The sequence below is a fragment of the Catharus ustulatus genome, chromosome 1, assembly GCF_009819885.2.
Source record: "Catharus ustulatus isolate bCatUst1 chromosome 1, bCatUst1.pri.v2, whole genome shotgun sequence".
NCBI classification, from domain to species: Eukaryota; Metazoa; Chordata; class Aves; order Passeriformes; family Turdidae; genus Catharus; species Catharus ustulatus.
This window is the reverse complement of record NC_046221.1, coordinates 3428645-3455001: the sequence shown is the minus strand read 5'-3', so window position 1 is coordinate 3455001 and position 26357 is coordinate 3428645. Positions and strand designations below refer to the sequence as shown.

At 40.5% G+C, this 26357-nt stretch overlaps 1 protein-coding gene across 1 annotated transcript; it reads left to right on the top strand.

Moving 5' to 3' along the window:
* The first annotated feature begins 6908 nt into the window (after positions 1–6908).
* GHRHR (growth hormone releasing hormone receptor) lies at positions 6909–25505 on the top strand. The gene is made up of 13 exons (XM_033077514.1): positions 6909–6965; positions 10911–11016; positions 11561–11668; positions 12802–12902; positions 15471–15568; positions 17020–17152; positions 18018–18171; positions 19697–19757; positions 19862–19931; positions 21440–21531; positions 22033–22162; positions 23511–23552; positions 25383–25505. The coding sequence occupies exons 1-13, from the start codon at positions 6909–6911 to the stop codon at positions 25503–25505; spliced, it is 1275 nt and encodes a 424-aa protein (XP_032933405.1).
* Positions 25506–26357: the final 852 nt, after the last annotated feature.

Genomic DNA, 26357 nt, shown 5'->3' with positions numbered 1-26357 from the left:
CTTCTCAATAAAGCAAATGGAGACGCAAAGAAAAACAAAATATTTATTCTGTACTTGGTGTCAGAAGGTGCTGTTCTGGGAAGTAGGGCTTTAGTACATTGGTGGCTGCTCTGGAAAACAAACACTGTGATGATAAATTCCTCTTCCAGCCCCTTCTCTTTCCTTTTATTGCTGAGCACATGTGATATGCTGTGGAGCACTCCTCTGCTCAGGGGCTGGGCTGTCACTTCAATTCCTATATGGGCCATTCATTTCAAAGTTGGACTTGATGTGGGTCCTTTCCAACTCAGAATATCCTGTGAGTAAGGTTTGGATCAGTTGTCCTGATCTAAAGATCTTGCCCAAACCCTGCCTAGTGGTGAGAGAGAAATGTTGGAGAAAATCATAGAATCACAGAATGGGTTGGGTTAAAGAGAGCTTAAAGTTCATCTAATTCCAGCACCCCTGTCAATGAGTTCCACCATCCCAGGTTGCTCCAAGCCCTGTCCAGCCTGGCTTTGGACACTTCCAGGATCCAGGGGCAGCCACAGCTTCTCTGGGCACCTGTGCCAGGGCCTTACCACCCTCATGGGGAAAAATTTCTTCCTAAAATCTAAACCAAGTTGCCTTCTTTAATTTGAAGCTATTCCCCTTGTCATGTCACTCTAAGCTCTTGTATAAACAATCTCTCTTCATCTTTCTTGCAGGCTCCTTCAGGCACTGAAAGGTCACAACGAGCCCCCCCAAATCCTTCTCTTTTCCAGGTTGAACAATCCCAGCTCTCCCAACCTTTCCTCCCAGCAGAGCTGCTCCATCCCTCTGCTCATCCTGGTGCCTCCCCTTGAACTCATCCAACAGGCTGATGCTCAGCTGTAGCCAAAATGCTCTTGTGTCCCCAAAACCTTCCTAGCCACCAACACACAGCTCAGCTGCTCTGTGGAAAATAAATTCCACCTCAGTCAGGCCTAGCAAAGTCAGGGACAAGGTCCAGACTGACATCTGGGCACCTTTTTTCAGCACATAAACATACATGAGCAGAGGGAGACATTTGTGACCGAGGCACTCAATGTCCTTGTCCTGACATGATGCCTGTGGACATTTGAGAAATGCCAGGCTGTTGAAGACACCCATGCTGGTGGATTCAGGGAACACCTGGTGCTATTCCTGACCAGCTGGAAGCTCAGCAGGATGAACCTGAGCAGCTCAGATATCAATAACCACATATGTTCAGGTAACTGAATCCTGTCCCAGATGTCTGGATGCACACTGAAGTCCACAAGGACCTTTTCAATGTGTCAGGTGATAATTTTCCTTTAGGAAGGTAAAAAAAAATCACTGGAAAAAGAAAGATATTCAACCATCCTTTATAGGTCTCATCACATTGCTGCTCACCCCAGGTCATGAGACAGCTGCCCTCTGTGTTCTTGCATCAAAATAAATTGGATTTGTTAATGGGCAGCACAGAGACTGAAGCAGAGCCACAGAGTCCTGACTTTTACAGCATCCATGGCTCATCAACTCCATTTTTGAATGCATAGTACTCAGGTTTTGCCATTAGTCAAGGAGAAAAAAAGAAAGACCAAAAAAACCTGAGTGGTATCTGTCATCAGTCCACTTTTCCTCAACCTCTCCCATGATTATGATGTTCAGGGATTTACTGATTGTCTTAACCTTTGGCCAATGATACAATCAAAAGAACAGCCAGTGCCCTTCCCAAAGGAAAATTTAGCAGTGCAATGGCTTAAAAGAAATAAATGTAATTTTGTAAAAGAACAGAGTTATGATTTAAGTAATGAAATTGCTATCCACCTGCTTAATTAAATACAAATGTTCCTTCCTGAGTGAATTTTGCTTAGTCCCTGGCCAGGATAGCAACAGTTTATTAAAGAACAGTTAGAAAAAAAACCACCTCAGTCCTATTCTATTCAATGAAAAGATAAAGGCACCTAATGACTGCTTCAGTGGGTCTCTAGTTTATTATTAATATTCTAGTGCTGTGATTTGCTGTATGGTGTATCAAGAACACATGGGTTTGCTCCTTACTGAGAGCATGGCAAACATTCCTATTTCCATTTACTGAGACCTTTTCTTTTTGCCAGGAATTGTTCCATTAATTTAGAAAAATAATACCCCTTTTGTGCCTTATTCCTACTCATTCCTTCAGTAAAAATATTTTGTGATTTTACAAGGTTTGGAGCATTTGCACAATGGAGCTCATACTGAAGTTCATCTCAGAGACATGAGAGGTAGTGACAGTTTCAATCTGTTTTCTAGAAAAAGAAAGGGGCAGAAAAATTGTCTTTTTGTCTTTTCTCTCATTAGTTTCTGAACTTTAAAAAAAAAAAAAAGAAAGAATAATTAAATCTGGTTTTCCTGCCAGTTTCACTAGGAAATGAATTCCTGATGTGGAAGAGAAAATATGACACTTTTATAAACTGTTTTCTCCTCTCAGATTCTACTCACTCTTGCCCACCCCTAAAGACAACTCTGTTGGCAGAGCACTTAAAGGACTGATCTTCTGTGACTGATAGAATTCCAAGAAAATACAGGAAAACAGCCTGAAAGGACTTCAAGACATAACCAAGCCATTGCCCAGCCCCAAGGCAGTCCAAGACATCACTCCCATGGTGTTTGTCTGATCTTTTTCAGAACTCATCCATGACCATGATTCTACATTTCCTTCTCTTCATTTATTAAAGGCTTTAACAATTTTTACTGACACAAAGATTCTTCCAGACATCCCATCCACAATTTTCCTCCTGCACCTTTAGCCAGCGTCTTTTAGCCTGATCTGACAAAGCAAAATGATTCCTGTTTCCTTCCCAAAGGTCTTTTGAAATGTAAGATGTGTCACATCACTGTGGTGTGGTGGAAGGAGTCCCTGCCCACAGCAGGGGGTTGGGGCTGGATCATCTTTAATGTCTCTTCCAACCCAAAGCATTCCATGGTCCTGGGGCTCTGTGATGGATCCACTTCATCTTCTCTTTTGGCAAAACCATTGCTTTCCTTCTGACCTTTCCCCTTACTCTGCATTTTCCTGGCCTCTCCTCAAACTCTCTGCTTGCCTCTGAGTTATTTCCTGCAGATCCAAAGCTTTCTGGAAAAACACTTCCTAAAAAAGCTTTATCTTTGACTGCTCAAGTTGCTCTGGCAGTTTGACTGCTGACCACCATTAGCATTGCTTTATGTAGGAAATAAGTGATTCTCTCATTTGTACACCCAATAATTTTGCCCTTTCTCCATTATTGTGACATCACTGCCATAATTTGCTCACCTTGTGCAGCCACCTCAACCCTTGGGTGCTTTCTGTTGGTCTGTTGATTTTTGCAGCAATTTGTCCCATATTTTATCATGAAATTATTAATGTGGAAAGCAAATTATTTTCCTTCTCTGACACAAGGCACTGGTTGAGTATGACCAGCTGATAATGAGGAATTATTAATTTAAGGACCATATTTAGAAATTGCAAGGTCCTAATGAGCAACTAATTAACAGAGGACCAAGGGAGAGAGAGATATTTTGGGCCACACAGTAATTATCTTCCTGTACTTCTGCATCCAAACACTTCTGGGGTTTTTTTACCCCCTTAAGAGAAATGTTAAATGCAGCACTCAAATGGCAAAGTTGTAAGTCTGGAAATATCACCTGATGGGCAGCTGCCCTCTCCTAAATCTGGCCCCAGTTCCCTACCAGGGGCTGCCTTCTCTCTTCCACTGCCAGCATTTACAAGGTGCCCTGGGGAACTGATTCTGCTGGGGTAAAAAATAATATTTATTTCTAGTCTGGATCAGCTCCCTGCTCCAATTCCCTGCAAAGCCCACAAATAGCTGTGGCAGGGAGAAATCAGCCCAAAAGAAGTTGAAATGGGAGAGGAAAGAAGAGCTGAAGCACTGTGTGGTCAAGTAGCTGTATCATAGCTTGCTGCCAAGCAGAAAACATTATAAAATAAAATAAAATCAATTAACCATGCTGGTACAGGCCCCAGTATTCTAGTGCTTAAACAGATTTAATTTCACGTGATAAAGAGTTAATGCTCTATATTTTGTACTGTTTAAGTAGCTTTAGTTGAGATCCATCAGTCCATTTCATACATGATATGAGCAAAATGATAAATCTCTTACACTGCAAGGAAAAATTAATTTCACTGCATAATTATTGACTCTGCATATTTTTCAATCTTAAAAAAAGATAATTCAGGGCTTCATTTGTAAAGCTTCTTTAGGCTCTGGGTTGTGCAAAGTTTTGAACATTCCCTTTTTTCCTCAGAAACGAAACATTCACCCGTCACGTCTGCACTGCAGAATCTCCTATTCTTGGAGCTGTGGTTAAACGACTTAGGCCCAGCCTTCCTCCTCCCCTCCTGCCCTCCCACACCTTCCCTCTGAATTTCAATGGCATTAAAGAACCATCATGGCAGTAAGAGACTCTCTGAAACAAGGGTAGAGACTGAAATTTCCTTTTATTTCCCTGTAGATTTTCTCCCAGTATTGCAAATGTCACCACAGCACTCTGTGCCCATCAGGGTGACCCTGGTAGCCCCCAGGAGCATTCCTGGCTCCATTTTCACTTTGGACTCTGCTGGTTGCACTAATGACTTCAAGAAAAGTGCTTTTTTTTCTCACTGTTGAATTCTAATACCTTTTTTGGGTGTGTTCCTTGGGAAGTATGAAGCTGCAGCAATGTCATCTCAGAAGCTGTCACTATTTAACTCAATTTTTTTGTTTTTGGCTTTGGAAGATCCACGGGGTTTGTTTGTCAATACAAGAAGTAAGTTGTTAATTCTTTTTTTTAGTTAAATTGTGAAGTAATAATTTAGAATGTTAAGGTTTCCTCCATCTTTCCATCATCATAAGAAAACTAAAATCATGAATTACAGACTGCTTTAGATTGAAAGGAACCTTAAAGCCCATCCAGTTCCAACCCCTGCCGTGGACAGGAACACCTTCCACTATCCCAGGAGGCTCCATCTCTGTTCAACTTGGCCTTGAACATTTCAACTATAGATTAATCTATGTGTAAATGTCTTTGCAAGTACAAGAGTTTCCCCAAAAAAGTTGTGGAGACCCCAGTCCTGGAATTATTGAAGATGGGGCTTGCAGCAACCTGGTGTTGTGGAGGGTTGGGGCTGGATGATTTTGAGGTCCCTTCCAAGCCAAAGCATTCTGTGATTCTGTGATGATGGAGGGGTCTTGGAGAGGGAGAAAAAGTGGCAGAAAAAAGCCCAAGAGGTTTCTATAAATTTTGGGATGTAATTCTATGTGTAGGGACAAGGGTGCAGAAACAGGGATGGCAGGGCTGGGAGGAGGCAGCAAATTGTTGTGAAATCAACCAATATTTTATAAACTACGCAAACTTTTAATAAAAAAAAAGCCATTCCACAAAAAGCTGCAAGAGAATCCTTGAAAATGTCAGGAAAGCTCATGGGGAGGAAAGCAGCTCCTTTTACTGCATGTCCTGTGTCTCCTGTGCCATCCTGAAGGCAAAGTGCCACCCCTAGAAAACTTGGCAGAGGAGCTGCTGGAACAGGGAGAGTGCTGCTGCTGGAGGTGATGAGTGGAGAGAAGATGTAGTAATTCCTGATCTACTACGTGCCTGCCCCTGCTCACAGGAGTGTGGGAGCAGAGGGGGTGGTGTTCAAGGACTGGTAGGAAGTGAGAAGTTTGTGCCTGTGGAAAGCTGGTCCTTCAGATGTGCTTTTGTATGGTGAAACGAGGCAGCTCCAAGTTCTGTTGGTTGTTGTGGAAATTTTTTTGTTTAAAATGCAAAAAAAAAAAAAAAAAAGGTCATGTAAATGAAATAATAATAATAAAAAAGACCCATAAGCTCATTATTTTCTTTTAGACGTGTCTTTCTCCTTAACCACAAACAGCTGGAAATTTGCACACAGCAGCGACAGTAGGAAGGAACTCATTTTAATGGAATGTCTGCACTGCAGAGTGGCAGAACAAGGCTGGAAATACAGAAAAGCCAGCTTTTCCAAAATCATCCACGGTGATCAGAGTTCCCATGTGGTAGATTTCAGCATTAAGCCCCTCCATACCAATATTCATTCTGCCTGAAAAATGGAAACATTTTGAGATATCTTACACTGGGCTTCCTCTGTGCTCCCTCCTAGGATGAAAAGTGGCTTCTGTGGTTTTTATAGGCATGACTTCAACAGCACTGAATAAACACATGGACTGGTTCAGATGTGGTGGCTGAAATGGAAAATTCTAACATGGACACCAGAAGCTTACTCAGAGACAACTTATTTTCCTAATACTTGGACCAAAAAAGTGCATCCCCATGGAATGGGAGATGTTGTTTCTCTGAAAGGGGTCTGCTTAGGGTCCTTTCTCAAACACTGAAGAATCCTCTGTGAGTTTTGCCTTCAACTCAATGCCTAAACAGGTACACAGCAAAATTCGTGCTCACGTGCCTGTCACTAGGCTTTGATTTTGCCTTTTAATGTGTAGCAGTGTGGTCATCACACTCCATAAAAACACCCAGATACACTGGACCTACACTAAGAAAAAGGTTTCATTATAAAAAATTGACAATAACTGTTAGGAGAGTGTTTCTCTTATGCCAGTCATGTTGATTTAATATGGAATTAGTAACATTTAGAGCTGTCCATTCCCCCTAAAACTATTTTCTATGAAAAGAAAGAAATGAGTCTTGCCAGGAGGGTAGAGAATTCCCATAATCTTGGCATCAGTCACTCAATTCATCCAGTCCAGTCTTTGAGCAAAGTCAAAAACTTGCAAAGCTTAAACACAGCACAGAGAATTGTTAATATTTATCTCCCACTTCACATCCCTGTTACGTCACTTCTGTGCAAAAAGATAAATGCTTCAAATCAGCAACTGAGAGGAGAAGGAGAAGCCAAAAAGCAGGTGAAAGATGCTAGGGGAGGCTGAAGAAGTGAGGTCTGGCTCCTGCTTTGGAACATGAACTCTTGTTCTTTATACCACTGTGCTCTGCACACCCTGAGTCTGGCAGTGCTTGTAAGTAATTGCATGGAAAAAAGAAAAAAAAAAGCTTTTACTTCATTGTGTTTCAATAATTGTTCATTTCCTTGTGGGAGCAGATGGTCAGATACAGTTTTATTTTTTTCTTGTCAGTCTCTTCTCTCTCTGTTTGCTTTGGATTCCAGTTAAACAAGGCAAGATGCAATGAAAAGTGTGAACAGCAGCAGAAGGGACCCACGTTGTAGGATCTTTCTATCAGTTTCTTTCTCTGCTTTCTTATGACATACTCAGTAAAGAGAAACACATAATTGGCAGGAACCCTTATTTTGTATGTGTGGGCTTTGAAACACAGTGACAAAGAAGAAAAAACTGGAGGAGGGCTGTTACACCAGAGTTGCTGAGTTTGGATAGAGTTTTCTTTAATTTCAGATTATGCAGGTTTTTTGTTACTATTTCATCTGCTTTGGTGGTAGCATTGGTATTATTTGGCAAGTGAGCAGCTGAGATGCTGCAGGTAACAAAAGAGTGGAACCAGCAGGGATGTTTAGGGGAGATTTAGAAAGATCCAAAGCCATTAAAAAGCTTGGAGGTCTCGGTGATTTCTCACTTTGGACAGAGATTGGAAAACCAAGATCCAGGATTACACCAGTATCAGGAAAGGTTTGTGCAATTTGTGGGCAGGATGTTATCTTTGCTTTTGAGAATAATCACATTTTCAGCATCTTCTTCTTGTGATGCCTCCTCTACATCCTTTCTTCTTTCCTGGGAATCTCTTCCCTGAACGGGCATTTAATGAAGGGTGGCACAGCAGCTTGTTTGGGTTTTTTTTGTTTGTTTGTTTTGTTTGTTTTGATTTTTTTTCATTGAGGAAAATAAACCACTGTGAAATGACTGAGCAGATTTTTTACTGATGTGAAACAAGACTCCTTTGTATCACCTGTGTGACAAACCCACTGTAGCAGGGACAGATAAGTGTGACTGATCTTAAGCAGAATATCAGGATTCAGTGCTCATGGTTAAAAATATGACTGAAGGTCTCTGTAAGAACCTGCCTCATTTACTCAAGAGAAACAGAATTTTCTTCTGCAAAGTTGGGTTGCTCACTGTATTATTATATACTGATCAAAACCAAGTCTATGTGTTAGTGTATACTGAAAACCTCCTAGCATGTTTTGCATATCAGAGCATAGGTAAAAACCCTCATTTGAGTATGAAATGGAAAAGCAGCCCTCTGTTTTTGTTGTTGGTGTAATTTATTCTTATGCTTTCTCTGGAAAACATGAACTCAACTCCTGGAGAGGTTTGAAATGCTTAAGAAACTGACTCTCATCTCCTTAAACTGGGGGTCTGCTGGAGGCAGTTAAGTGCTTTGGGGTGATAAATATACCTAAACCCCAGCCTGAGAGTGGAGTAAATAGTTTATTTAATCTGAATTTCTGTCATATCAGATCTGGCGCTCAGGCAGTGGTTAGTACTGACTTGAAAATAAACTGTGACAGCACCTCCTAAGGCTGCTTCTTCGCGAAGGAAGAGGCAAAATTTTAAACACCTGGTACTTGATCAGCCTCATCTTTATATTTGAGATGCCTGTGCTAAATAAAGTGTTCTCACAATCTGGAGACTTAGAAAGTAAAAGAGAAAAAAAGGCTTTCCTGGACTTTCCTGGACTGGTGAATGAGCCAAACAAGCTTTGCTCTTGACATCAACATTTCAGAGAGCAAAGAGAGTTTTGACAGGCAAAATCAACAGTGCTTTTTGCCAGGAGAAATAATTTAGAATAGTGCAAATAGGTGCATTTCCTCTTACAGAGGTTTTTCTGGGCACAGTTCACTGAACCAAGAGAATGTTGTAAAAGAGATTTTCAGCAAATGGTTTGACTGTTTTTTCTGAATACTAAAGTTACTTCTTGCAATGTCTGTCATACACAGTGGTTAGGGAGTTTTCCTTCAGTCATTATCCAGGGTGAGTACAAAGAATATATGTTGGCATGAAAAGAGGCATCAAGACAGTAAAGCTTTTCAAGAAAGATGGCAATTTTCTGTAATTCTTCCTGACATTGCATTTTTTGGTGAAGAGAAATTGAGGGTCTCCCTAGACTCTCAGGTTTTACTGATCTGGATGATCATCCCACACATTAGATCTCCCCCTCCTGGGGTGGGGCAATGTGTGTGCTGTACTTCATCCATCCATCATCCATTCATCCGTCCATCCATCCATCCATCCATCCATCATCCATCCATCCATCCATTCATCCATCCATCATCTGTCCATCCATCCATCATCCATCATCCATCCATCCATCCATCCATCCATCCATCCATCCATGCATCCATCATCCATCCATCCATCCATCATCCATCCATCCATCATCCATCCATCATCCATCCATCCATCCATCATCCATCCATCCATCCATCCATCCATCCATCCATCCATCCATCCATCCATCATCCATTCATCCATCATCCATCCATCATCCATCCATCCATCCATCCATCCATCCATCCATCCATCCATCCATCCATCATCCATCCATCCACCCACAGTTACCTTCCTCTCACACACCCCAAACTTCATTCAGCCTGGAGAAGGAGCCCTGCTTTTCACTGCTGCCTTAAACTGATCCATGGCACTGCTGTCTGCAAATTTGGCAGGAAAACCACATCCTGCTAAAAGTGCAGTAAATGGGAAGCAGATGATTTGCCAGGGCATACATGTGGAGATAATGGTATTTTTAACTACCAGGGTCCAACCCCAGAAAAACAAATGCTATGTAACTAATCCAGTACTCTGCAGCAGCCTGAGATCGTCAAATTTTTGATCAATATGCAGTTCAAATGCTCTGCAGGCCAACATGAGACATGGATATTAACATGGAGGGGAAACACCAGCTTATTGGAAAGGATACAATCTGTCCTCTGAATGCACTGAGAGCCAGAGTTATTTTCAAAATTCCCTGAATATTAATCTTCTCTGGGTGGAAGAAAACTGAGCCATATGCCAGCCACCTGTTCACCATGCAAGTCTCATCCTGGGTTTATTTTCTGTTTTGTCTCTGTGTTTTTATGTCTATATTCACACATGCAGAGCACAGCAGCGACAGTGGCCAGGGCATAGAGATATAAGTCAGAGTGTGTCTGGTCACAACTCATCTTTTGGAGCTGGGGACAGGTTGGACAAGGCACACATTTTTAATCTGTGTGAAACAGTCCTGTGCACACCTGCTCACTGAGTGCATCCTCAGCAGTCTGGGTGTAACAGCCTGGGCAGACTTTGTCTTTTTGCTGTCCAAAGTTGTCTGGATGCCTTCAGATCCTTCTGTGGTTCCCATATAAGCCTAAAAAACGATGAAACAACTGAAGTTTTTCTGCTATTAAAACCCTGGGTGCCACTTTTTTCTTTACACCATCACACCAAACCAACAAATGCTTTGGTGCAGAGTGCTTTTTTTCCCCCCAGTACAGTTTTGCCTCCCACCCTGTGTAAAGAAAGGCAGATGGCAGAAGGGAGAGAACAGAGTCACTCCTTTTGGAGTGAAGAGCTCTTTCAGGAGTCAGTTTTGCAGTAATTGTCTGTGATTTCATGATGCCTCTTTGGAGGTTGGCAGGGGTTTGTCTGTGCACAGCTTCTGCAGCATTTCCTGCAGCACTGAGCCCTTCACTGATAGGAAAATGAGACTGCCCAAGTGCAATGTGCCTTTCTGGGGCCAGATTTAACAGGGTCTAGCTAAAGTTAGGGTGTAAATGAACCCTGCACTCAAATCCAGGCCCTAGCAAAAAGATATTTTATTAATTTAGTCAGAGGAATTTATAAACTTTCCAGTACAGAGCTGTAACTACCAGCTGTGCAGAGACAGCGGCAGCCTTTGTTCTGTATCCTTAAACCAGCCCTGTTAGATGCCAAAGTAGGTCTGGACTTCATTCCTGATGAGATCCCATCCATCCCCTTCTAACTAATCCCCCAAAACTCTTCTCCCTATAGGTTGCTGGAAGTGTCCACCCAGAATGTGATTTTATGGTAGAGCTGAAGAAAAAGGAGGCTGAATGTCTGGAGGTCCCACAGGAGCATGGAAATGCAACATCACCAGGTGTCCATGCATGTGTGAGGGGTGGAGGGAAGGGACCAGAGCCAGGACATGGCCAGGCTACCAAAGCTCATGAGGGTTTTATTTATGGTCCCATGTGCCATTGTCTTGTCAGCTCTTCTTCCATCTCCTCCCATTCCTTCCCATTCTTTCCTTTTTTCCACATTCAAATGTGGACAGTTAATTTTTCAGAGTGAATCTTTGTGCCCTTGTCCAATTCCTTGGCATCACTCCTGCTTGTTTGTGAGGGTATGTTGATCTTTAAAAATAGGGCAACCCCTGGACAATTACAGTGATCTGTCTTTCTTCCAGCATCACTCTTCATTTATTGCATTCTTTCTGAAAACTCACCTCAGTCTGACACAGGGGTCTATCTAAAGCAGATTAAATAGCACTCTGGGGCTGTTTATTTCTCATAATAAAAACTGTGGCTAAACTATTTTTGTAAGATATGGAAGGGGTGGAGTGGCAAAGTTTAAAAAGACTTGGGGTATTATTTTGCTCAAATTTAACCATGCTTAAAAATAAATTTTGCTTTCTGTCTGAGGTTGCAAGAGAACTTGGGACAAATTGCTGTGCTGGCCCGAGGCAGATGCTGGAGAGGTTCTTTCCTTACCATGTCCAAACATCCTCTTCCACTTCATGAAGGAGCCAGGTGATTGTCTGTTGTGTGTCTGGCAAGAACATTTTTAAAAAGGGAGAGTGAAGACAGAGCATTTCATGTTACCATGAGTTGGATCAGAGGAGTACTGCAAAGATTTTAGAAGGATCTGAGGGACCTTAGCAATTTTTCTCATAATTTAAGGATTATCCATAACCTGATTCAATTTCCATAGTTTTTGATGAGGCCCTAGATCAGAAATATACTGAGATACAAGGAGTGATTCCATTGGTTCCACATGCTTTGGGATCAGCTGTCTAGGTCAGAATTTAAGCTTGGGGTTTCTTGAGATTTCTGCTGTGATTGGTGTGGGATGGAAATGAAAGGCAGAGGAATGAACAATGTGATTGTTCTTTAAGACCAAGGTTGGAGATACAAAGCAGAATTTAGGCCTTGGAGCAGCACATGTGTTGCAAAACTGCAAAGAAATGCCTTTGTGTCTGCTTCCTCTCTGGGTGAACGTAGCCAGGAACAAGCTGTGAGCCCACAAGGAGCAAAGCACCTTCCAGGAAAGACCTGGATTTGGCAGCTCCACAAGAAAAAGAAGCTGCAAAGCCCAACCTCTGCCACATCCAACACATGCTAGCTATAAACGAGGGATAAGGAAAATCCCTTTCATCTGTGCACATTCATTTCCTGCCCTGGGATGCTCGACTTCTCCTTCATCTGACTCATAAATCTTTTTTTTTTTTTATGGAAATGTGCTGTCCTCGTGGAAGGGGCTGCTTATCCCAGCTTCTGATCTGCTAGGGATGGCCAAGCCCCAGGGGAGGTGGGAATGAGAAGGGGTTTGGGAGAAGGGGGAGTTCTGTGCAGAGCACAAATTTATGGAGCACTGTTTCCCAGTCTTCTCCATTGTGCCTGATATAATTCCTTCCTTGGTCCTTCCCACTTTTACCCCTGTCACCTTTGGTCTCTCCCTTCTTCCCACTGTTTGTCTATAAGTAAAATGCAAAATTTGTGTCCAATGACCTGAAAGTCATCAGGAAATTTTCCTACCATCTCTGTGAGATGCTAATGATCCTCTTCTCCTGGCACAACTTTGTACCAGCCAGAGGTCTTCTCCTGGCTTTTGTTCTCCATATTATCTGACCCCTCATTGAGAGAATTAAATACTTATTTTTCAGCTGGGATGATAAAACGAAACTGCACCAAAAAGGGCTGGTCTGACCCATTCCCTCCCTACCATGTGGCCTGCCCAGTGGAAGACGAGATTCCTCTCGAAGAAGTAAGTTTAATTACATAAATAAATGTGAGTGGTGTGCTGATGTTATAGCAGTCCCTTTCTCTTCCTGAAGGTCACTGCAGAGGGAAACTCAGAAGAAGCTGAAATTTCTTTCTAAGTATGGGATATGATTTCAATTTTTACTCTGGCCACCTATTTTGAAAGATAACGAAGAGAGTTTTATTATTTAGGTGTAACAATAATACAACCAGCTGCAAACTCACAAGTATCACACATGTATCACACATAGTACATAAAATGTGAATTAAGACATTTCAGTAATAATCAGTCAGCAAGATGAACTTGTAATATCACAGCATCTGAAAATGTGCTATTTAAAGACCACTGTTCCAAATTTAGCAATATCTAAGGACAGGAGGGGTTTTGGGTGTCTCATCCTTCATGAAATATTTAATTCAACAATGAAAAAAAAAGTCTCAAAATCTCTGTAATCTCTGTAAAGAAGATCAGAACTTCACATATTTCTTCAGCCAGATTTTCACTGTTGGTGTTTTCTCGAGGTTACATGCACAGGAACAATATAGTGCTTGACCCATAATTAATGAGGATAAAAACTTGGTTCATATCACCATAGGGAGATAGTACAAGGTTGCCCAGAGAAGTTGTGGCTGTCCCTGGATCCCTGGAAGTGTCCAAGGCCAGGTTGGATGGGGTTTGGACCAACCTGGGACAGTGGGAGGTTTGGACTGAATGTTCTTTAAAATCCCTCCCAACCCATTCTGTGATGATTCTATTATTTTACCTAGAGGAAACTCCTCAGCTGTAGGTTTCTCCACTTCAGGAGTTGATTATTTTCTGTTTCACACATCTGATTTGTTGCCAGCTATGGTCAGCCTAGCACAATTTTGATGTTTCTCATGGAGTGATGCATCCAGACTTTCTGGTAAGCTTCGGAGTTTTGATGTATTTCTGTGGGCTCAGGCTGGAATTGGGCACAGTCAGGGATTTGGGTAATTGTATACAACTCCCAGTTCATCCACTAGACAAAAAACCCCCCCAAACCATGATACCTGGTTTCCAACCCATTTAACTTTGTCAATCTCACAAAACTAATGTGAAAATTGGAGCTAACACCATGGTGTTAGTGCTTTGGTCAGGATCAGGTGGGAATTTTCCAGGGATATCTCTTGGCTGTTTCCACTCACTGCATTCACACTGAGAGATCTCAGAAAGAATAATCTGGCTCCTCACGGATAAAACTGAACTGGAAGACAAACTCAGGGTGCAGCAGCAATAACAGTTCAGCCCATTGGGTCAGACTGTGGAAAACCATAAATCTGCACACATGGATGCAAAGTCCTTGGCACAGCAGGAATTGGAAGTAGATGATATTTAAGGTCTCTTCCAACCCAAACCAGTCAAGAATTTATGATTTCAATGACCTGCCCCTTCTAAGGCAGGTGTAATGATAGATCCTTTTTGTTGGTCACAGAAACCAATAAGTTCACATTTTCCAAAGACATGAATTGTCTTCTGAGAGTGTTTTCCTGCATTAACTATAAAAGAAAAATGGTGAGAAAAAACAGGATTGTACTAATAATTAAACAGATCAGCCCTGTGGCCAGGTTCTTCTCGTTCTACTACAGACTCATATTTAGGCAGCTAATTTTTAAGCAACTAAATAAATTAAATCAACTCTTCTCGATGTCAGTTTTATAATGTCTTAAGGCTCAAAACGAGCATCTCCCCTTCCCCAAGTGAGCTGTAGGAATGCCCTGCACAGCTGTGCAGATTTCAGGTTATAAAAGCATGGAAATGGGACCCAAGGGACAGACCATGTTAGTCTGGAGTTACATTTTAGATTTGCAGCCTAGAGCTTATTCATTCTGTTTCCTGCTCTCCTCTGTGATAGCTGAAGTCAACTTATCCTCACTCAGGGATTGTGTCTGATAGAGGAGACACTTAAATTGAAATAGATTTTGACTGACATTCCAACTGAGCAGCAGTGGAGTTTGGCAGCAAGAAAAACAGAGGAAACAACTCCAGGAAAAAAACAAAAAAAACCCCAAAAAACCCCAACCAAACAAAGCAACAACCCACCTCAACACAATAAAAATTGAAAGGAGGAATAGACAGCAAAAATAGAAGTATGAAAGCAGAGAGTAGGAAAGTGGAGAAAAATAGAGAAAGGCTGATAGAATTCTGTATTCATCATGCTGCCACCAGCAGTGTCCTGCTACTGCTGGGGAGAAAATGTGGTACAAAATACAGCATTTATAAAAATTGCATAAGATTTTTAACAATGCCTTTTTGAAAGACTGCTGTGGGTTTTTATGTTTTGTTTTGTTTAATGAGCTTCAAACTACCCTGATCAAGAAATGTTTCAGCATCAGACTGGGCTGAATCCACACAACTGGAATGGGACAGCACAAAAGAAACATCATGAGTGATGTAAATTAAATTTTGCTGTGGGATTTGAAGAAAGGGGAAAAAAGACAGTCAGGGATGCCAACAGAATGGAAGCACCAAACAAAGCAAAACTGACAGAATCAGTAAAGAAGTTGTCATTTAACAGTAACTTGTGTGACAAATCGTTCTCTTCTTTTATAGCAATCTTACTTTTCTACCATAAAGATCATTTACACTGTGGGATACAGCGTGTCCATCACCTCCCTCACCATTGCTGTGACAGTTCTTATTGCATTCAGGTAAAGGAGTCCTCTAACCTCGATTCTTTCCACAGTTCTTAATTTCTTAGATTGTAAGGGACAAAATTAGGCATAAAAAAAGAATATAAATAGAAATTCATGTGAATAAAAATAAAAAAATTCAGCCGTGTTGGTTAAATAATATGAAACTGAAGGTGGAAATTAAAAGGGATCAGAGAGAGGCAGCAATATCAAGATTCAGATCTGGGAAATAAACTTGGCTGTCTCTTGGCAAAACTCAAGAAATCACTTTGATCCTGAAGAACCAACAGAAAAATTTACTTCCTTTAGGCTGGAATGAAGATTTTTTTTAATAAACTATATGTGCCTGCCTATTATGGCTCCAGAGAATTTTTCATAAGAATATACACAAAGGACTTGATTCTGAATGATTGCGTAGATTGTGTAGATTACTATTGAAAAATTTACCACTAAAGGCATGTTAAAGATGATCTCAGAATTTGGCCACATTTGGTGAGAATTCTCTCTTACTGACTTATCCATCCATTAAGTCTTTTCAGGTCTAATTTAGAGTATTTAAAGTATTTTATTATTTAATGTTGATTTAGCGTAGGTTTAATGTTTGCTCCCCCATGTGGGATTTATTTTATTAATCTTTGTTTATTTCTTGTATTTCTGTGAGACAAAAAAGAAAAAAAGAAAAAGAAAAAAAGGCAGGAGTTTTATTATTATGCTGTGAGAATCAGGGTTCTCAAGGGAAAGTTCCTTGACCTCTGCTGGTTCCTAGTTCATGTCTGGAAGCCACCAGATATGTTTATTGACATCCACTCTGACCTCAGGAAAACAAACCAGCCCAAATGAGGGGAAAGAAAGAAACAATGGACATAAGGAGACGTAGTAATAGGGAGGAAAAAGTCATAATTAACAATGGGGTTGACATTTGAGGTCAGCAATAAAATTCTGCACACTCTAGGTGGACTCTCAGATTAAGTGACCCTCCAATTACTGGATCTGGATTCAGCTTTTAGTGGAACTTTCTGATTATTCTGATTATTAATTAAAGTCCTCATCTCCAAATGAAAACATGAAATTGAAGCTGTATAATGGCCTCAAAATTCTGTATTTGATAACAGGAGAAATTTAATGTTAGTTAACTGGGAATTTAAGGTAGATGTGTAAATTGAATTTAAAGTACATGTGCCAAATTGTTTTAGAGCTCTTCTGTGCTTTTACTGAATTAATCTAAATAACTTTGGCAAAGGAGGGAAAAACCCTGTAATTCTGTTTAACAAGGAAAGAGATTAGGATGTAGACTGTGGCTGATTACCTTCACATGAGGAAATTTTCTGTAACTCTGAAGGAACTCAGTGGATCAAAAGGTTCTTCCTAAATGTGTCTGGAAGTGCCTGAGATAAAACAAGGGCTTATTGTTTAATTAGTGCCTGCACAAGTAAGTTAATTGTCACAGAGGGACCTCTCTTTTCTTCCAGGAGGCTTCGCTGTCCCAGGAATTATATCCATGTACAGCTCTTTTTTACATTCATCTTAAAGGCTATTGCCATTTTCATTAAGGATGCTGTCCTTTTCCAGGAGGAGGGCATTGATCACTGCAGCTTCTCTACAGTAAGAGCATGAAAAGCAGGATATTGTGGTATTTGATGTTTTTAGGTACCATTTATTTATTTCCTTTTCATGCCTCTTTTTTACTACTTATTCTTTTTCCCCTTCTAACCTGTTAATGAAAATTATGTAATTCCTTTTTTCCAGTATATTTTACTTCCATAAATTTCTACATTTTGCCTTCCTATATTCTTAAAGCATCAGTTTGTGATGCTGCAGTACTCTAAATAAAATTTAGACTTTCACCAGCAACAAAGTAATATCATTACACTGTTGTGTTTCAATAATCTGAAGTCTAAACTGAAGATCTCTGAGTACATCAAAGAACAACTTTTAAAGCTTATTCTACTGGAAATGTTGGGTTTCCTGTTCTGGTTGGAAGCTGATCTGTAAACCACAGAGCACTCAAGGTACCAGTCAATGAGCTTAGTGTTCATCCAGCCCCAGATCTTGGCAATGTGCAATGATTTGCAGGCAGAGGTTTGTGGGATGGTTCTGCATTGCTCACAGCCACACAGAATTTTAGAGCTGAGCACAAGGAGAAAAGTGGGTCCTTGGGCCTTTGTTCAAGGAGCATCTGACACTGGAGGTTCACTCAAGGCAGTGCATTTGTGAGAGAACACACAGCTTGAGAGCCCAAGTTATAATTCTAACACAGAGATAGAAAGCAAAGCGCAGTGGAGATTCCAAGGTGTTGTGATGGCTAAACCCATCAATTTTACATATGAATCTCTCAATTTAAACACCACCTAACAGTGAGATCTATTTCTTGGTAGAGCTCAGCCAATATTACAGATTCTCCTCCATGTTCCAATCAAAGAGATGTGTATCCAAGCAACACCTGAGCTGTGACTTTCTTGTTCTCCAGACCCAATGCAAGATCTCCGTGGTTTTCTGTCACTACTTCATGATGACCAATTTCATGTGGTTGCTGGTGGAGGCTCTGTACCTAAACTGCCTGCTGCTCTCATCCCTTTCTCATGGGAGAAGATATTTTTGGTGGCTGGTTCTCTTTGGCTGGGGTAGGTATGGATTTTATAGGAAATTACTAAAAGGCAAGGTGTTAAATGAGACTGTGAGCCTGGAGAAGAAAAGGTTTCACAGGGACTACAGAGCAACTTCCAGGGGGTACAAGAAAGCTGGAAAGGGACTTTTCCCAAGGAATGGAGTGATAGGGCATAGAAATTCTGTACTGTGAGGGTGGTGAGACCCTGGCACAGGCCGCCCAGGGAGGTTGTGGACTCCCCATGCCTGGAAGTGTTCAAGGCTAGGTTGGATGGGGATCTGAGCAACCTGGCACAGAGGAAAGTGTCCCTGTGGGCTGGAACCAGGTGATTTTTAAGGTGCCTTCTCCCCTAGGCCATTCTATGACTTTATGATTCCATGATTCCATGATTCTGTGATTCCATGTTTCTATGACTCTATGACTCTATGACTATGATTCCATGATTCCATGGTTCAAAGATTCTGATTCCATTATTCTATGATTCCATGATTCCATAATTCTGTGATTCCATGTTTCTATGACTCTATGACTCTATGACTCTGTGATTCCATGATCCCATGGTTCTATGATTCTATGATTCCATGATTCTGTGATTCTATGGTTCTATGACTCTAGATTCCATGATTCTGTGATTCCATGATTCTATGATTCCATGATTACATAATTCTATGATTCCATGGTTCTAAGATTCTGATTCCATGATTCTATTATTCCATGATTCCATGGTTCTATGATTCCATGGGTCTCTGATCCATTCCCATTAAAAATACTGGAAGTGGAACCCAATTGATCTAACTGAAGTGCCTAACCTGGATGTTGCTTCCTTTTTATTTTTATGTGCATGCTAGCAAGAAGTAATCAAGTTTTTTTTATGGTAATAAAGTCCTTGTGAAAGGGGTCGAAAATCAAGTATGTTTGAGAATGCACAAGGAGACATCCAGGCTTAACCTTCACCCCACTGAAAACATGGCTACATCTAAGGAGTTATCACAAACACAAGACCTCAATGTACCCTGTTTGTGCAGCACAGACACACAGGGAATTGTTTTTTCCTAAGCAGGAACTTTTTTACTCCTTATTTTCTACAGCCCATCTTTTTTGCAGTGAGCTGTCGTATGAATGAAACAGCCCTGTCCACTAAATAACAGGACAGGCAGTGAAACAGCAACATCTTCCCCAGTTGTGCTGCCTGGAATAAATGGAATTGTTCAGACCTAGAAATCTGAAACGAAGTGGGTGCCCACAGAGAGCTGCTGTGAGAAGGAAAAAGCAGAGAATTCCTCTATGGCAGGTGAATACACTCAGCCAGAGGAATTTTTTGGTTAATTCAGAGAGGGAAATCCATGCCTGTTGCCACCAAAGGCTGAGGTAGCCTGACAACTCAGCAAACAGAATCACTTTTTGTGTTTAAAACAATTCCTGTTACAGGAACTGACCCCAAAAAGTTGCAGCTTTCAAAAATGAGTGATCTGTATCATTCTAGCAGAGCTTCAGTGGACAAGGCTTGGATTAATTATAACTGATTTTAAAATGTCTGACAGGTTTTCCAACACTTTTCACCTTTATATGGATATTGACAAAATTCTACTTTGAAGACACAGCGTAAGTAATTTTCCCCACATTATTCTAAATTCTTGGGTTATATTTTCCACTGATTGCAGTGATTACATACACATCTTTTTCTAAACTTACTGTCATGTTCACAGATGCTGGGATATTAATCAAGGCTCTCCTTATTGGTGGCTAATCAAAGGACCAATTATAATTTCTGTGGGGGTAGGTACTTCTGAGTTTGCTGATATTACTTAGAAGAAAAAAAGGCTTTTGTATTAAAATTGCTGTATTAAAATTAAAGTTGCTGTTTTCTGAGTTGTAGAAAGAGGAATGGTAAATTTCTAGTGTTAACTGCCTGTGCCCAATGCAAACTAAAATGTTTGTCTTTCAAACAAATTAAAACTTTCTCAGAATTGTCAGTTTAGTTGAAATTAATAGCATGTGAGTGGACTAAACCCCCCTTACAATATTTGAAAACAAAATTTTAGCAAAAGAGCCCAGACTCAGCCATAAATTTTTAATACAAAACTTTCAAGGGCAATAGGTTTCTGTTCAGAGCTGATAGCTGATAACAGCTCTTTGAGCCTGGCATTTATTGAATAAACTAATGGTCTTTAAATGATTATCATAGATGATTACTCCCACAAGTCATTAAACCCAAGCAGTGTTTGAGAAAGCAGTTAATGGATGACCTAAAGGCCAGCTATAAAAACCTTAATTTAATTGGGGAAGGATGCATGCAAATGAGGGGTATGGAATAGAGTGCTTTGGGTTGGAAGGGACTTCAAAGATACAAACAATGTGAGTGAACAATCTCAAGCTGAATTCTGGTCAGACCTCTCTGTGTTTCAATAAAATATTTCATGTCCTTCTACCTCTGTTATTTCTTCTGCTGGAATGCACAAAGAGCATCAGTAGTGGATAGAGTGAGGTTGGGCTCTGGTTAAAGGAGAGGCATTCTGAGGCAGGATTAAACATTCAGCCTCACCTAAGGAAGAGCTGGTGTGTACAGACATTTAAAAAATGCACAGGGAGACCCCTCTGATCATGGAAAACTGAGCAACCCCACAGGCTTTGCATAAAGCTGTGCCAAATTGCAATTGTAGATTTGATTTGCAAGTTAGGGTTGACCCTAAGTGCTTTGGAGCTGAGCTAATGCTCCTGCAGAGCCAACAAAGGGAAATATGCACTTTTGGAAGTGGTTCACCTGATTTAAAACAAATATCTGCCTTGGGAGGAGGTGACCTGCCCCCAACCCCACCTGAAGCCCTTGTAACTCTCCTGGCTGGTTCTTCACTGACTGCAAAGGCAGAACAGGGTGATCTGATGGAAATATTTCATTGTAAAGGTATTTAGGCAGAAACATTCTGCTAAAAATGCCCAAAAAGATCAGCCAGAATTTAAAGCAATATTGGTCTCTAAAGGAGAATCCAGCTGATTTGAGCTACCAAAGGTAAAAGAGAGTCACACAATATTGATAAAAATATTTTGCTAAACAAAGTGAAATTCTCAATTTTTCGTCTTTAGCCATGTCTTCAAATAGGAATGCAACTTTTTTAAATACTTGAATGGTGACAACAGGAATAGCATTAATGACCTTAGATTGAAAGTGCACAAATTACATTGTAATTAAAAAAATTAAAAACCCACCAGATTTTCACTGCAAAGTTTTACTTCAGATATTAACCTTTTGTTTTTCTTTCCTCCCACCCCTCAAATGCTGTGAACAGGTCAATTTTGTCCTATTTATCAACATCATAAGAATTTTGCTGAAAAAACTAGACCCTAGACAAATCAACTTCAATAATTCTTCTCAGTACAGGTAATGTATGGAATAATTTTTAGAAAATCAATTATTTTAATAAAAATAAAATAAAAAATGTAGTTTTTTCTAAGGAGTGAAGTACTTGCTCAGTGTCACACAGGCTCAGTTTAACTGGTATAAAATTTTAGAATTGCCAACCTTGTCCCATTCCAAAGGAAATTTGTCAAAAGTTGAGACTCAAGTCATCTAATACTGGCCAATGGGATGTATTCAGATCAGCTCAGATGTCTGCCTTCCTATTAAAATCAATGGGGAGACCATAAAATTAATTGAATCAGCATTAATTCTCTTATTTACAGGACAGGAAAAAATTATCCTCTATAGCTACCTTTCTCTGTATGAGAACTGTGAAGGAAGACAGTGTATTTATTTCTATTATATATATATTTATATATGCTATTTTTCCCCCTTCTGTTCACTACTGTGGCACAATGAGTGTGCATTAGTTTTTACTCAGAAAAATAATATTGTCTTATTTCTTCTCATCTCCTGTGCTAGACGCCTCTCAAGGTCAACTCTGCTTCTAATTCCATTATTTGGAACCCATTACATCATCTTCAACTTCCTCCCAGAATACACCAGCCTGGGTCTTCGGCTTTACTTGGAGCTCTGCATTGGATCTTTCCAGGTAAAATGACCACAGATCTTTCAGTTCCTTCTTTGTAGTTTTTCTGTTTTAGCCTTGTGAGCTCATGACAACAAGTATTGCACCAAAAAAAAAAAAAAAAAAAAAAAAAAAAAAAAAAAAAAAAAAAAAATCCTGGGATCCAGTTCTTGGTTCTTTGCTGAGATAAAATGTCTGAAGAGGTGGCAAATCCCACCTGGCTCTAGGCTGGCCTCCAGATGTTTCAAATGCATGCCAAAATTTCAGATAAGTCTGTAAATTGGATGGGGGAGCCAAAGTCATGTGTGAAAAATCTTCCTTGCCACCATTATTTGTCCACCTGCCTTCCCTGACTTCACAAACAAATTCCAGCTGATTTAAATCATCCAGAGGCAATCAAAGCTGTAATTCCAGCCCCCTTGCTGGTTCTTTGTCAAAGGATAAATTGACACTTGAGCATAAACATCAAGCAGTGCCTGGTGTGTGCACCAGCCCCACACAGGCTGTCCCAAGGAATTCCACAGGTTTTCCCTTGCTGCAAATATTGGGTTGATGCTCTCCACTGCTCTGGATTGGCACACAGGGCATGGACAGCTCGAGGAGCCTGATGCCAACAAGAAAATCTCCTCTCTGATGTCCCCCCCAGGTGGTTTTGCTCCCTGCATGGTTCCATAGGGTTGCTGGTCAGGGAGCATCACCAATAATCCGTGAGTTCTGTGCTGGTTTATTCCTCCTGAGGGCTGAATTGTGCCAGTCCTGCCCAACAAACCCTGTCCATGAATCCTGACCCTCTGTACAGGGAGGGGACCTTCCCTGAGTTAATGAATAGTTAATGAAATATTTAATAGAATTAAAGGTTGAGGTGCTGAGCCAGGATCTGGTCATGAAGGTCCTTTGGCAACATAGATTGTCCTGGGTTTATCTCAGTTTAGAATCTCAACAAATATATTCAATAGGTCAGAATTTGATCTCTTCTGGCAGTCTACAAAGACACAGAGTTTGACTGGGAACTGTGTGAGCTCCACCCATGGATCTCCTTCTGCAGTCTCTGTTTTACTTTCTTTAGAGTGCATAAAGAATCAGCTGTCAGTGTGTTGGGCTGGGGAATGGACCACACTTCCATAATCACCAATTGCTATTGTGAATTCATAGAATGTGACTGATTTTGGTGAAACACCACTAACCAAGGGTTTATCTTCAAAGCTGTTCAACTTTGTTGGGGATCCACAAATTCCCTTTCAACTTCTAGCAACCCTCCCACTTTCAGTGATGCTCACTAATTCACATAACAATAACATCTTGAAGTCACATCTTGCAAGTGGCTTTTTCAAACTGTTTTAACCCTCAAAACTTTTTTTTTGGTCTTTTTCAGGGTTTTATTGTGGCAGTTCTCTACTGTTTCCTGAACCAAGAGGTGAGGAAACTATATCAGATATATCCTCTACAATATTGCCTTCAGTGGCAAATATATAGATATCAGTTTCATACAAACAGATAATCAAATCTTTCATGTTCTTATGACTGCTGCATGGGGAGCGATTTCAATTATCTACATGGGAATGAAGCCATCTAGTGGAGAAATGAAATACTACTTTGCTATTCCATCAAGTATTTTTTTATCCTTTCTGCACATTTTTGTCCTGTAGCAGGGCTTGGAAAATCCTTGCTGAGTCCAGATCTGAAAATACAACTTGCTGTAGTGATGCAGAGAGATCTCCATTTACTAAAGGTCTATGTTTAAATTGGAAAGAATTTAAAAGTATTCCTTTGCACAGTAGTGAAATGTGATTTTTCAGTATTTTTAATAGTCTCATGGAGTATCTCAGTATTTCTTCATGTTGGTAAATCCGGTTTTCTGTTTAGAATGTTTAAGTCAGAATTTTACTGCTTTTGGAAGAGGTGTCTTTCTTTTTAGCCTAGTGTCCAGATCCATTTACACAGTCTAGATGTGATAATAATGCATCTTAAAGGAATGATACAGAAAACATGGAAGTTTATCTTCCTTATTTTAGAATATGTTGAAACTCTGGAATTTTCCCTCATTTTCTGACTCCAGAGTAGCTAAGATTACTCCTTTGCAATGTGACTGGTTCAGCTTCAAACTAACACTCTGCTGGATTCTGTCTGCAGCTCCTGAAAAGGAGAATTCTGTTCCATAAATGCCCAGAAAGGGCATCTCTGGAGTGCCAAAGGTGTGTTTAGGAGATTCATCCTGTCCCTGATCACTCTAGACTCCCTAGGCTCTATTGAATAAACCTTCATTTAAAACCTTCAGTTTAAAGTTTAAAGCCAAGGGCTGATTAAGCTTTCAAACAGCATTTAATCACCTACATGTGCCATGGGCAATACTTTCTGAATTCTATCAGACATTTCTGAAATATTGAGTTAAATATTTTTAAATATATTAACATTCTTTGCCTTTTGGTTGAGTTTATGGCCATGAATAACTGGCTGCTCTAATGATGCTTGTGTTCAGATAAAAATCCTGTCATTAGTTTATTAATTACCCTAATCCCTTCTAACCACAGCTTCACATCCAGCTCCACTTCCCAGACACACAGCACTCCATACAGAAACTCCTTTCCTATTAAACATCTGGGGAAGCACATTCCTAACAGGAATCAGGTGTGACAGGAGGCTTTAGTGGGTGGCCTGGATCACAAACTGGTGGATGCTGATTAAAAAACTTGCTCCAGATTACCCTTCTCTAGAAGCAAATGGAACCAAGACAACATCCCTTAGCAACTGAGGAAGAGAGGGCAATGTGGAGTAAATTTTTGAATTGTGTCGTCTGTGTTGGTGAGGTTGATAGTAGAATAAATATTCACAGGAATATTAAAAAAAATGAGGAGGTATAGAAAATAAAAGCTGAGAAGATATTTTAGTAATTGAGAAAATTATTTATAGTGCTGGAGACCTCAGGCTTAGTACTGATAGAACTTCAGGAGAAGTTATAGAAAAAAAAAACTGGGAAAGTATTTTAGTAATTGAGAAAATGGTTTATAGTGCTGGAGACCTCAGGCTTAGTACTGAATTTAGAACTTCAGGAGTTTTCATCAGTGCAGAAAGATGCCCATGCTGAAACAGGATTCTGCTTCTCACATCAGCTAAAAACAAAACTAACTTGGACAGAGATGTCTAAAAACTTTTTGTTTTCTAGCCCCACTTTCTGTCCTGCTTTTTTCCCTCTACTCTGCTCCCCAGCAGCCTTCAACCACAAAATTTCCTTTTGCTTTGACCCCAGGTGCAAACGGAGATCGGGCGGAGGTGGCACGGGAAGAGGTGCAGGTTTGTGCCTGTGTGGAGGAGGAGCAGGTGGACTGTGCCATCCAGCTCTGGGGTGAAAATCAGCACATCTGTGTGCTGAAAATGGACCTGCAGGGAAAAAACCCAACCTACCAAACACAAACAATAAACAAACAAAGTTTTACCAAATGTAAATTGTTCATCCTGAGCCAGTTGGAGGAGGATCCATTGCTACAGTTCTGACCATGGGGCTTTTCTGCAGGACAAACCCTGACTGACCTTCTAAACACAAAATAATCCTGTCATTGATAATTCTGCACCACAGCAAACATAGAAATCACCTATTCTGGTTCATTTCCACCCTTTGACTGACAAAGCACAAAGTGTTTATGGATGGGCACCAGGAGCACCCTCCAGTGTCACCACAGCTGATCCCCTCTGGAAAACAGAATTCACTTCTAATTCACTGCGAGCTGGAGTCTGTCCAGCTGCCTCAAGCTTTGTTCCATGTTTGTGCAGACATGCAAGTAAGAAACCAAAAGTCTTGCTAAACTCCAACACCATGACTAAAAAAGTCCTTTAATGTTGTATTTTTGCATCATCTCTTTGAATCTTTTTGCTACTCAAGCTCAAATAAAACACTCTCAGGTTCTGGTGGTATTTCAGGAGTCACAGGTTAGAAAATTTCTGACAGCCAAGCTGAAGGAAAGGGAAGCATTGGGAAGACCAAGGGTCCATATGATAATAATTAAGGAAATTCTTTGCAAGGAAATGAAAAGAAAAAAACAACTTTTGTATAGAAAGAGAATGAGACCCCCAGGAGATGGACTGGGAGACTGCTGGGAGCACTGCTAAATATTTTCTTATGTGTGACTGGTTTTGCTCTCCAGTGTTTTAGAAGATTCAGAAGCTTGAAAATAAACTTGGATTTCCAGTGTTTGTACTTGAGTGGCTTTGTTTTGTTTTATTTTGT

What these genes read in the sequence shown, in the direction of transcription:
- GHRHR (XM_033077514.1), top strand. Translation starts at nt 6,909, where the DNA reads ATGAACTCTTGTTCTTTATACCACTGTGCTCTGCACACCCTGAGTCTG. An exon ending in CCCTGAGTCTGGCAGTGCTT is followed by an intron (nt 6,966 to 10,910) that starts GTAAGTAATTGC and finishes TTCTCCCTATAG; the next exon opens with GTTGCTGGAAGTGTCCACCC. An exon ending in CCACTTCATGAAGGAGCCAG is followed by an intron (nt 11,669 to 12,801) that starts GTGATTGTCTGT and finishes CTTATTTTTCAG; the next exon opens with CTGGGATGATAAAACGAAAC.